The sequence below is a fragment of the Mercenaria mercenaria genome, chromosome 5 (assembly GCF_021730395.1).
Source record: "Mercenaria mercenaria strain notata chromosome 5, MADL_Memer_1, whole genome shotgun sequence".
Taxonomy (NCBI): Eukaryota; Metazoa; Mollusca; class Bivalvia; order Venerida; family Veneridae; genus Mercenaria; species Mercenaria mercenaria.
The window spans coordinates 27605580-27619842 of NC_069365.1; the positions used below are offsets into that span (position 1 = coordinate 27605580).

The window sequence follows — 14263 nt, forward strand, 5'->3', positions numbered from 1 at the left end:
AATCAATGATCCCGAAGGACCAGAAAATATAACAATACTGAGAAGAAAATATCTAAAACATATTTCTGTCATTGGGCAAACACTAATAAATTCGAAAGTCTTATCTCTTCAACTTCTAGTAAAATATCAAATAATTTAGCAAAATTCATTTATCTGGCAATGGAGATGAGAAATTCATAACATTTGATTTACAGTATAGATACCCTGTACACAGGTTTAATTGTTTGATTTTGAAGTATAGATACATAGAACACATGTTATGGGTTCGCCTTAGAGTGAAATTATTATACTAGTTTTAGGACAACATTGTAAAATATTGTCTTTTATTGACCTATAGACTTATAGTTTAAGTTTATTGTCTCTTCTGAAATTAATTATGTACTTTCTGAGCTCCATATTATATTATATTATGTTTTTACTTGCTAAAGGCATTGTATTTACATGCTTTATGCAATAAATTGAAATTGAATTGAATCGAATATAAGTTTCCGGTATGATGCTATCATAGGGGATGGGGGGTAGGGGGGATTTGTGTTTTGCAAACAGCTCTTGTTTAATACTTGTTGATTTGATATGGTTGTGCAAAATTTCTAATGCAATTTTGGTCAATTCCCCTCCTTAGTAAAAAAGGAAGACTTGTATCGCAAAATGTCTTTGTGATTGGGCTGGAAATGAACGTATCTATTCAATTTTCTGTTTAAATAAAGTGATATGGGGAGATATATGTTTTCATTTAAATCAACCTCCAATTATATTTATTTGAAGCGTAGCTTTTATAAAGAGAAAATAATGTTTTGAGATGCTCCCATACAGAGGTAAGAATATCAGATTAGATAAGCAAGGATACAGTTACTAGTGTGTTAAATATTCCGGGGTCTACAAAAAATCTGTATCATTAAATTTACGTTTTTGAAATGTTAATAACGTGTTTCATGTTTGTCGAAAGTTTGGAGAAATGTTAAGTTATCATATTATAAAGTGAATTATTTTAGTTTAAAACTTAAACTGTTGGAACAAGTACACCGGATATAGCACCAACGTGATAAAAAACAGACACTGAGTTTTCTTAGATTATATAATGTAAGATTTTATTAATTTTTCATTTGTCATACTGATGTACATGCATTTGTCTAACAATTAAGCGAAAAATAGCTTTATCACACAAAACAATGCTTATGCTATATAACAGTTTCATATTTAGTACATTTGCAGCAGATAATCATATTACTTTGCAAAAGGATATGAATTATTATTTTATTCGTATATTGTATAATTACGGAAGAAGTCTACGTACTCTTTGAACAACACTCATATATATGGGTATTTACATAATTTTCTTTAGTATTAAGATATATAAAAAATCGAACTCATATTTAAAAAAATATTAATAATTACTTCTACCTATGTCCGAACAATTAGCACGTGTGTGTGAAGACACAATACTGTGAGCAAGGTTTAAAAAAGTACATACCTAATACGTTTATCACTAAGCACAGTATTCACGTGTAAGTCCACTAAACACTGAAAGTTTGTTTTACAAATGATTGTTACAATAAGCATTTAATGCAGCTCTATAAACACAGTTAATTTATATATTTCACAAAGTTAAATTCATTTGATAAGGATTTTCTACATTTTACATAGATGACGAAAGACAACTCAATTTAGTGAGAGATGCCAATCGAATATTTTGAAAAAGTGCATTTCTTGTTTAGGTTAATTCATTATTTATCGAGAAATAATGCACAAACCCGTTTGTGATTACATGTTGTTTGCAAAGATTCTGATTCATTTTAAGAATTACACATGAAGGGAACATATGTAATATTTATTTCTGTTTTTACTCAAGTTACCTTTCTATAAGTTCAGTGTTGATACTTACACATCATTTGAATTCTTTAGTTCTACTGCGATTAGTCTTGAAGTAGTTATAGTAAAATGACGAAAGTACCTGTAATAATTGTGAAATGTAAACTGTGATATTGTTGCATTATACCGCCACAGTTTCAGGTTTCTTTGTTTAAAACGAAAGCAAATCAGGTTGAGTTAAAATAATTGTTAGTTAACAATTAATCGTAATTGCATTTGTATAAATTTCGACACAGAAATATAATATGTTTTACATGTAGATTAAGTGATACTAGTTCGGAAGCAAAAGAGTAAGAGTTATTAAGAAAGGTTTATTCTATCTGTGTCTGTCGCACACTTAAATAGTTTTTGTTTTGATTTGAAGTCAATTTCAAACGGAAAGATCAAGGAGAGGTAGGTAGTACTTCATGTTCACCCTGAATAATTATCCCTTCAGTTTTAGAGGCATTTAGTTGCCTAGACAATTGAAATTGGTATGTAAAACTATGAAATGGTTATGTTATTACTATTCTAGCTTTTTGCTAACTTTATCACAATACCTGCTGTATTTTTTTTTCAACAAAATTCGAATACAAATTGTCTGTTTGCCCTGGCTCGCTGCTTAAGACAGGTTAGACTGTATACATTCATTTGTCAGTCTCTAGTTTGTAAACGTTTCTATGATATAGGGTATCATTCCTCGATGAAACGAAATAACACTATGAACATAGATCTTCGTTGCTTTCAACTATTTCTGTGAAATGTGGTTACGATTCCTTTTAGAATGAAAGCAGTTACAGATGATAGTGTGTTGAGTGTTGCAGACATCAGTGTGGATATAGGACGGGCAAATATTCTGCAGCATGTGAGTTTTTCAACTTGTAATGGAGACGTCCTTGCCGTAATGGGCCCGACAGGTAATATATTGATTCAAGTACTATTTAGTGTTTAAACTGCGACACATTTTAAGAAAATAAACATTTCTCTACTGAAACCATTGTTAGGCGTTTTGATACGAATTTTCTTGTGATGAGAGAGACTGATCTATAATTTACATTAACTATACTTCATTAAAAGCATGATGCAGCAAATTGTTTTTTTATTGATTATACATCACACAACATGTAAAGTATATTTATCATAATCAACTGTTACTTTATACAATTAGGGTCTGGAAAGACAACATTACTCAATGTAATAGCTGGACGTCAACCTCTTTCTGCAGGAAACATTTATCTTTCTGGACAAAAATTCAACAAAAGACTGCGCCGACAACTTGGTTTTGTCCTTCAGCAAGATGTTTTCTTTTCAGACCTTACATTATGGGAAACATTATATGTAAGTAGCTGCATTTCCTAAATTTCACTTGCCGGAAACTATACATCCTAACCTGATAAGGGAAAGTATAATCCAATGATAATCTACATCCAAACTAAATAAACGCATACATAAAATCTGAGATAAATAGTGCCATATGAAGTCCATATCCGGTGGACGGATAGCTCAGTGGTTTGCACACTGGCGTTCCAATCCTGATGCCGGGGTTTGATCCCCGGGGTTTTTCAGAAAAGCTTTTCAGTGTTTCCCACCCAACTAGAGGTGTATTGGTCAGGAACCCAGGCAATCCTTGCGTGTATCAGTGCTATACACTGGGTAGACTAGCTCCTAGACTATGATATATCTTTTTTCTACATTTTTATGATTAAATGTAGTGAACTGAGCCAGTCTATATTCTATATCCAATACCATATATGATTTCAACATCATTCCTCTGTGAAAATCTCTATAATAGACTGGCTTTTGTCTCTATGAAATTAAATTCATAAAAAAAAAACGAAAAATGTAGAAATATAATTATTATTAGTCTAGTGGCTAGTCTATACACTGGGCACGTTAAAGAACCAGGCTGTCTATTCGCAACGAGCTAGGCTAAGTTAGCCGGACAAGCCTGTATCTGATTTCTGATCTCTCTGCCGTGGGGGCTTTGTCACTCTGTCCCTCTGGTCAGATCGCTCTGTGTCTATACTAGTAGAGGATGAATTATGCGCCCTGTGTGGCTGCATTTGAACTATGTAAAGCGCCTTTGAACGTGAAATTAATCATAAAAGGGCGCTATATAAATCTGGTATAATAATAATAATATAATAATAATAATAATTCTTTTACTTAAGTAATTCTTTTGATCCTGGTATAAAATTTGAAAACAAATACACAATAAAAATCCGAATGAAAGTTTGTTAATGTTAAAATGGTGTTGTTTTTTTTATTTACAAAAAAAATGGCTTATTTTCTGTGTAAATTGTTTCCTGTGTCAAGATAATGTTTCATAGTACTGATGCTTGGATGCCTTCAATTAGCACGAATAGTATCGAGCAATTGATAATATGTCCTTTTTTTTAAATTTTCGCTCCAGCAAGAGTTATCCAAAATGTCACGACTGATATACTCTTAAGTCAACGGCTCGGCTTTACACATAGAAAAAAAAGGATTTCTCTGTTATAAGTAGTGAATAAAGTGTCTAGGCCACATTCATGAACATTTTTTCCTAAACCGTTTCTATTAGCATACCAGGGTATTGCTAATCATACTGTTTTGTCATGTTTAATAAGGATATTATCAAGTGTTATGAAAGGCAAGTTACATTTAGATTTAAAGTCATAATTTCTGGAGAAATTGGAAATATTGTCTTAACAATTATCTAATGATGTTTGATATATGAGCCGTGCCATGGGAAAACCAACATAGTGGGTGTGCGACCAGCATGGATCCAGACCAGCCTGCGCATCCGCGCAGTCTGGTCAGGATCCATGCTGTTCGCTAACAGTTTCTCCAATTCCAATAGGCTTTAAAAGCGAACAGCATGGAGCCTGACCAGACTGCGCGGATGCGCAGGCTGGTCTGGATCCATGCTGGTCGCACACCCACTATGTTGGTTTTCCCATGGCACGGCTCATATATAGATGTATAAGTGATATTCAAAAGGACCTGATGAAGTGTCGTGTACACGTTTTCTATTAGATATAACAATGCGCCATTTCGCGTATGTATAATATGAAACATTGAACACACTAACCTGAAAATTGTAAATATTTGACAACTTGTTTGAAAGTAAGAATTTCAAGTTCACTTTCCTTTTTATGCTGTTACAGGACATGTGAAAGGTTGTCAACTCTTTAATCACCCGTAAGGACAGCCTGGTTTGATAAGTGACCTCTGTCCTCTTTCACCGTGACTTTGAAGTGTCTAACTTTTGCACGATATATCCATGAGTTTTCATTTATATCTGTTACATGGGGATATTTGTGTTAAACAAAGTGTTTCCTATTTTTACATTTACGTATGTTAAGGATCCACCGATCGGGGAGTGATTTTAATAACACTGTCGTGAACAACTTACATGAACAGTGTATAAAGTTGCAAGAATATAGCCAGAAAATGAAATGCACAGGGTAGAACACACTGTAAAATAAAAATTGTATGTTTGGTATGACGCTGCACATTTATATAATCGCTATAATATATCATATTATAAACATTATGATAAACGTTTTGTCCTTATAGTAAACGGACACTAGTGTCACAAAAACGCAAATTCGGCTTTAAACGCATGTCTGTGATATGATAGGCGGATATTTTCTTTGATATGGTTTTTCATGTAATTTTTATATGTAAAATGTTAAGACATTAAGTTGCTTTATCTGTATTATATGAGCTACTTAAGTAAATATGTAATAAACCTTGGAAGATGATCCTGCAAAAATAACAAAAACAGAGAAGTATATCTGAGAAAAGAGTAAAAAGGTGTAGTGACCTATACCCTTGAGAAATTCCCTTAATATTTATTGCGTCGTAACCACAGAAACAGGAAGTTATGATAACTTCGCACAAAATGTATATTATGAAATATATATAGTTGCAACGTGCATCATGTCTTGTGATCTTTTTTATTTATTAACATCTTTTCCTGTAACATTAACATTTTAATTTGCGGAAAGCTAGTTATTCCCCAAAACTATGGTTTGCCTTAATATAATTGAAATTATTCCCGCATTGTGATCATCACTTCTATAATTATCTGCAATAATAAAACGTATTTTCTAAATTGCACACCTGGTTAATTGATCACATACCGCTCCATTTGCACAATATCGTTGTCTTTAAACCAGATTAATAAAAAATAATAATTTGAAATTATAGATAATTTACATACTCAAGCTTCTTTTCTAAATGTGTATAGCAAACTGTAAAGTATAGACCATTTATATACTTAGCTTCTTTTCTAATTGTGTAAATTTACCTCATGAGGAAGAATTGACCTCATGGCCGATATTGCAGAAAATCGATATCAGGGGAGAGAACAGCTATATGGTATTGGTAGCAGGTGACCGGTATTGCGATGTCGATATCTATTGCCTCCGGGTATTGTCACCTGGATGTTTATTTCAATATCAAGTGTAATAAAAGAGAAGGTTTTTCTTAAGATAATTAAACAAGCTTAATTGAAATGTCACTGGAGTTACAAACTATGGAAAAGGGATTTTTCATCAGAAATAAAACAAGTCATTTTTATCAAAAGAACGTTTACTATGTAATTTTCTGAACCATAGCATCTTTAACAGGTTATTTTATATTAAATATTTTTTATATCAGTATAAGATATCTATCAGCAATAAAAACCATATTTTCATATAAAATCGTATTTTCATACATATTCTTATATAAGAAGAATGTATATTTTAACATGTTTTCGAAAAACAATGTAACCAATCGGGTGAACATCTGTAAACCATTTAGATTCGAGTTAAAGGCAAATATCGATGAAGTCTTATTATTTATTTTTTTTTTTTTCATTTTCAACCAAATCTGAAATGTAAATGACCCTTAATCTCTAGGAAAAAGGAAGTTCGTACCCCTAGACACTTCCTTTTATATTTATATAGCACTAGCATTGATATCTTTATATATATTACGGCGTCTCCCATCTATGAAATACGCTGTCGTTGAAAAAAAATCGAACTATGTTCTATACGGTTACAATCAAATCGAGCCTGCAACATTTTCGTTTTTGTCGTGTTGAGCGACCTGCGAAGTTTCCACTTTTTTCTATTTTATAACTTTTACGGCCATAACACATTCTTGTCACAAAATACAAGTAAACTTGACGAAATATTATTTTAGAATTGACATTTTAAAATTGTCTGACTGATATGTATTATACCTGCTGCCACTACCACATCCATTCTTATGTCACAAAAACACATACGTAAGATTTTTTTTTTTTAAACAACTGTTTACAATTTATAATTACACAGGTGTAGGTGTTGAATTTTTTATTCTGAAATGGTTGAACATCATACGTACATCATACGTATATCAATTCAGTAATTCTTAACATATTGGCAAAATAGGAAGTTTAATGAATAAAAAATTATGGTATGTTTGGAAATTTAAAAAAAAAAATAGTGGCAATTAGCGTGGTAAAGGCATTTTGCCGTATTCAAGCAGACATTACTCATTTTAATATAACTACACATATTCCACCAATATAATTATGAAAACTGTTTGCAAAATAAAAAATATACGAAAGATTAAAATCGCATGATAATTATACCTTGTAATTACAAAAAAAAAAAATACCCGTAATTCAAAACGCAAGTATAGCCTTATCAGTGTTATAAAAGTCTGTGTTGTTTTAACATTCCTTATTTAGAGGTACTTGGCAAGTTTTATTACAGGTCCAATAAAAAGTATTTATGTGTGATGCATACAACATCTTATTACTTCTATAAACTATCATTCAATAGGATTACAGTATAGAAATTGGTTTCATGTAAAATTATCTTGAATTGAACATGTACAATAAATTATGAAAGTAAGTTAATCACGACGACATTTATGATAACTGAAAAGATCATGAAACCAGGTAAAATTTTCACGAAAACAAAAATATATCATTAAGTTCTGAAGTAAAATTCAATTCTGTTTTAAATGCAGATATTATTTACATTGCAAAAACATTATTGTACACAAAAATACTCCGGACATATTTTCCACCTTTAATTTGATCAAGGCGGACCTTGAATTTATTTACTAAAATTTATTAAGTAAAATATATACAAAAAATTCTATATTTTACCTTTTGTACTGTAACTGAGTAGAAAAATAGCGACAGTTTGCATTTGTGATCAAATGGCCGATAGAAAAGCTATCTCTTTTAATGTTTAATTGACATAATTGGCATAATTGACACTGATATTTAAATGTATATGAACTAAGGTGAGAACAACAACATAAGAAGAAATGCGCATCTCTTTCTTATTAGAACCGAAATATTAATTGCAATATTTAATTGCATTTCTTATATTGTCAATTTGTGATATTAACACAAAATCAATTACTCGCGAAGTAAATTACATTAAATGATTAAATCATTACTTTAACCTTTTAATCACAATACCGCATGTTCACGCGGCATAATAATATCGTCTGCTTATGACGCTACAACAACAACTTCGCGCTGAAGTTAATTTTTCTTCCAAATTAGTGGAAATAAACCGTCTGAGAACGAATCAAATTTTTATTTCACAAAAATGAAATAAATATCATTCAAAAGATAAATTCAATGAGAGTAGGAAATGTTTTGCACCTAAGCTTTCATATCAATGGTTTTATACAAAAAAATGCTTTGAAGAAACGCATGTATGAGATTTTTGCACATTTTATATGGAAAAAAGAAGGAAAAAAATGACGAAATGATGGCATCAAACTTCATGTGAAGAACGAATCAAAAATTAAGATAAAATTTAATTTAAAAAAACCTTGTGATGAATCAAATGTTGAACTTTGGTAATATTTTTGCACCTAAGGTTTCTTATTTTTAGTAATTTTGTTATGAAGTAAAATGTGTACATGCCCTTCTTATTTCTATATAGAAAATCTGACCGCTATCGATTAGTGGCCGGAGGAATATTCTTCGGTATGTCATGAAATTGTTATGACTTTTCTTTCTTCTCTCTATCTACCTTTCTTTCTTTTTTCTTTTATATTGATGCATACAGCAAGAATTACTAATTAATACTAATACTCTGTTGTAACAATCAGGTTTCTGTATCATCGGCAGCTAATCTACGGGCGAGTTCGTGCGTTTCCGCACGCGTTCGGAAATACCACGACACGTGCAAATAAAGAAATAATACGAAAATCACCAACTTTTAAACGCTTAGGGAAGCAAGAAGACATTAAAATAATTTCAAAATAAAAACATATTTAAAAATGTTATTGTCTGTAGAATACTTCAATAGGATAATAAATATTCTCAAATTATGAATAAAGTGGCTACAGGGGAAAGAATAAGATACGTATCACAGGTTTTTGCTTATTTTATTCGGTAACTGAATGCCGAAAACAGAGACTGTTAGTGGTGTTTTTAACCGCCAAGGGAAGCATTAACTCTTCATTTTAGATAAATAATTTGTATATCTTTGTAAAGAGAAAAGAATGACGAACACTTCAATAGGATAATAAATATTGTGTGTTCATTCTATTTAAAACAATACTTGTTCAAACGTTTTTCCTTCTTTGTTTCTATTGGAAAATATCAACCAGATAAAAATCGATATCACACAGCCAGGTGGTTTCAAGGGGGATAATTTTATCGATAAGACGGCATATTTTACCTAATTGTTGATCATGTACCTTATTAGACATAAAATCGTCTGATACAAATGGGAAACGTATTAAACAAATACGAGTAGACAGACACCTTTGTTCTCGTTAAATGCAATGATAAAAATATTTTCCCTGCAACGAATAAAATTGCAAGACGTGACAGTACACAGTCATTGTTTATCTTACCAACATCGGCCATGTCGACGCTTTTCTGTGTTCAATGTAAAAACAACAAACGAATAAATGAAATTAGATCAATATCAGCAGTTTCAGCAATCACAATACCTCAAAGAATATATTTTGTAGTATTCAAGTGACATTCCCTAACCGACCAGTATATAAATATAGCAATTCACAGTAAGGGCCTTGAAGAAAGTAGTACTTTATAATGATAAATCAAAATTACTGTATATATTTAGTAAAACTGAATACCTTTGATGAGGATTGTCTACATTTGAAGTGATTATATATATTATATATATACAGATTTATATAGCGCCCTTTTTATGATAAACACCATCAAAGGCGCTTTACATATAGCAACTGCAGCCACACAGGGCGCAAAATTCATCCTCTACTAGTACAGACACAGAGCGATCTGACCCGAGGGACAGAGTGAGATAAAGTCCCCAGAAAGAACAGGGAGAAATTCCTTTTTGATACAGGTTTGTCCGGCAAACTTAGCCTTGCTCATTGCGAATAGTCAGTCAGGTTTAAATTAGTGGTAAAGTTATCCGGTATGAAAGGCATCCCCCACTGCTGTTCGGTGCTCTCGCGATTGGTGTTTGGGCGCATAAAACGCACAAAGACCACAAAATTAACGCACATATATAGGACGAACAAAGTTTAATTAACAGATATCACCGTACTAGTAACGGACTTGTACCGCGCAAAACGTAAGCGCAACACGTGAGAAACTGACAAAACGTTCTTGTCAGTTATCGTCCGGTGAACATACATTACATCCGTTGAATGTCAGAACGTAGTCCGGCCGTGAATCAAGTCCACCGGACAAGAACGGATGCAAACCTGACAAGTACAGAATAGTGAACGCACGAGTAACGAACAAAACGCATATCAGCGCATTGCTACCGTACATCTAACGGACAACTTTGTCCGGTGGTGTACGTTCTAAATTTTGAGCATGCTCACCTTTTACCGGATGGCACGAACATCGCAGGACAAGGAGCGCACGCGCCGCATGAGAAACGGAAAAGAAACGCATGCGAACGGACACGAACGGATTGAAAATTTGTTATACGTTGGACGTCCGTTAACGTTATACAGTGTAGTGTGACTGAGACTTAATCAATACATTGTTTACTACAAGAAAGTTCTATTGTAAATTTAACATTTTTGAAACAGATCTATTATTTTATTCAAAACGTGTGGCTGAATATTGCTATAATCGCGTATTTATTAGAAAACTGGCACTTCTTGCCATATTTTGGCAACATAGGAATGGTTTTAGCAATGTGCATAGTCACGGACAACAAAAATATTTTTATAGTAGTTTAGCTTCTTGTACAGAATTTATAGTCATTTATAGCTGTGGTCGACAGTTGTGCCCATATTACAAATAATTTGTTTTAAAAATCGATTAAAACTAAAGGTTTGCCTTATTCGTAATGTTAGAAGTCAAAATGGCTTTCAAATGTGTTGACACTATTATAAACAATTTCAATTTCAATTGAGATATCTTAAAAAGTTTGATGATTCTTTGTTGTGTTTTGCAGCCAAGATAAAGTTATTTTAGCATTTTCGTTAGACATGGTATGAATATAAGAACTTACATATGATGTTTGCAAAAAGTTTAACTTTTTATTTGTAAAATTATACTTACCTCCCTTTGCCAGTATTGTTTGCGCTACCAACTGGATAGAAATAAATTAATTTGAATTTTTTTAAATTTGTGTTTTGGTTCAAAGTGTTGAAATAACTCCATATGTATTAAATGCACATGTAAATCTAGCAGCTTCATTGAAAGGAGAAGAAACACATACACGCACACGCACACATGCACGCTTTCACGCACGCACGCACGCACACAAACGCAGAGAGAGAGAGAGAGAGAGAGAGAGAGAGAGGGAGCCGGGGGGAGGGGCGGGGGAAAGAGAGAGAGAGAGGTTGTAATGATAAAATGTTAAATAAAAAAAAACATAAATTTTCAGTAAGCATCTAACTCTATGTAAATTGTCTTTTTGTTCGTTAAATAAATCCGTATCAGAAAATATGAAAAGTGAATATTATCATACAAGGTCACTTAAATGTGAGTGGCCATCTTCAAGTCTCGGCGTCCGAAATTGCTGTCCCTATGTCGAAAGAAAATCACAGGAAATGTTTTAAGATGACACTCTACTTATTATGCTGCCTGGATGGAAATGTTTACAATATAAAAGTAATTTGGCAGAAATGTTTCTGGCTATAACTGTTTGAGTTGTGAAGAAAAATGTAATCAAGTCACTCTTGTTAATTATCTAACTCTAACTGATACTGACTGTCATTTGTATTAGAAACCTCTTCATATCCTAGTTTTATATTCCCTGCCCTGAAAATGCTATTGAATGATGTACAGTATGTCAGATGATTTCTGGTACATCATAGAATATTTTGGTGGCCCTTTTGATAATAGAAAACTCCGTTAACTATATAGATTTTTAAATTTATACCAGGTAATTTTGTCATAGCTATGAATGATTGCTGGTTTCTATATACACATTTCTAGCCGAATTTCATGCCGCAATTTTCAAATGGCGAATAACCTTGATGACCAAATTGTGTGCTGCGCTGATATATGAAAGTTTGATTTAATATCAGATAATTTAAGTCTGGCAATGAATATTTACATAGCTTTATATAGCGATACAATTTTGACATTGGTAGTCCTCTTAAGTTAAATGACTAAATAACAGTATCATAATAAAATGACTTCATCTAAAAGAGTAATGTTCCTCTAGTAATGTTGTTCTATAACTTAATTAAACAAAAATGTTTTCTTAGTTTTAGATATTCACTATGCAAACAAAATAGCCGCATTTCAGGTGTGAAAATGCTTGACATATTTAAAGAGGGGAGATATGTGACCCGTATATCTGAGTTAGCATTTGCTGTATTTACCCTTATCATGCTTTACACAATTTATTCTTCCTTTGCGACCGGTGTAGATCATGCTAAGCCTGCACATCCGTGCTGTCTGATCATGATCTGCACTGTTCGCCGTTCAGTCAGTATCTTTTTGGTAAACATACCTTTTGAACATACCACAAATATTTCCAAGTCATTAACATTATGCCTTACTGCTGTTAAAGCCCACGTGAAAAGATATTGTGACAAAGTATTCGAAAACTCTGGTAAAAACTTATTTTGGTCGGTAAAAAATTCTGGCGAAATCCTGGATAAATTTAGAACTAAAAATTACAAGGTGTCTTCAGTCAGTACTTACGATTTATCCACACTTTATAGGACTTTACCTCATAACTTAATAAATGAAAAACTTACTGCCTTAATTCAAAAGACTTTTGCCAGGGAAAATGCTACTTTTCTTGCTTACAATTTCGATAAAGCATTATTCACTAGTTGCATTGTATAGAATTTTACTATGTGGACCTGTGACGAAGTTTGTAAAGCCCTTTCCTTTTTATTGAACAATATTTACGTCAGGTTTGGGAATGCAGTTTTCAGACAAGTAATTGATATTCCCATGGGAACAAATTGTGCACCCCTTGTTGCAGATTTGTTTTTGTATTGTTATGAAAGAGATTTTATGTTGAGCCTTTCTCAAGATACACAGACATTATAACTGCATTTAATAATAGATCACGCTATCTGGATGATATACTTAATATGGATAATCCGTTTTTTGATCAGTTAGTGGAAAATATATATCCCAGGGACTGCAGTTAAATAAAACTAACAACTCGGATAAAACTACTTCATTTCTAGATTTACATCTCTCTTTTTACGACAATTTTATACATACCAAAATTTATGACAAGAGGGATGATTTTAATTTCAGTATTGTAAATTTTCCCCATTTGGATGGAGATGTACCCCAGGCTACATCTTATGGGGTATATATTGCTCAGTTAATTCTGTTTGCAAGAGCGTGTAGTCATGTTGAAGATTTCAATGATCGTAACTTATTTATTACAAATAAGCTTCTTTAACAGGGCTACCGTTATTATAAATTACGTAAATACTTTTCCAAATTTTACTATCGTAATTCAGATTTGATTTTAAAATACAATAGCAATTTAAAATCACTTCTACGAGAAGGTATATCAAAACCCGCTTTTTATGGGGATGTGGTTTACAAACTTTGTAAGATTTTGGGTCATGGCAATTTTCCAATTGTATTTAGTAATTAAACGTTTTATGAAAAGAGGTTATGACCCAACTGTTTTGAGACACACCGCATGTTTGGTGTTCAACCCTTTTACAGTTTGATTTCCGTCTTCTGGCCTGTTTCCTCGGGCCCTTAAGGGTGTTTCCCTTGTTGCTCTGTCTTCTGCAAAGGCACTGAGTACATGCGTTTTAGGTTCTTAAGGATTGCATTTTTATATTATATCTACAAGGGCAACTTTGTGTTTTACATTACATACCTTCTGTTGCCTTTACGTATGTTAGGGTTTCACCTGGCAGGGAGGATTTTTATTTACACTGTCTTGAGACTTTGGAACATGGTGGGGGTAAGAGTGAGGTTAGGTGCACCATAAACCAGTTTAAACTCCCCAGTGGTGGTTTTGCC

General features: G+C 32.6%; 1 protein-coding gene across 2 annotated transcripts in view; it reads left to right on the forward strand.

The window, feature by feature from the left end:
- Window positions 1–849: 849 nt before the first annotated feature.
- LOC123556708 (uncharacterized) overlaps window positions 850–14263 on the forward strand; it is a 30896-nt gene continuing 17482 nt past the window's right edge. The window contains exons 1-3 of one of the 2 annotated variants that reach the window (XM_045347628.2): window positions 850–1080; window positions 2632–2765; window positions 3017–3186. In XM_045347628.2, coding sequence (XP_045203563.2) covers window positions 2633–2765; window positions 3017–3186 — 303 coding nt within the window. In that variant the 5' untranslated portion in view covers window positions 850–1080; window position 2632. The remainder of the gene's footprint in view (window positions 1081–2631; window positions 2766–3016; window positions 3187–14263) is intronic. The other variant, XM_045347627.2, reaches the window with a different exon arrangement.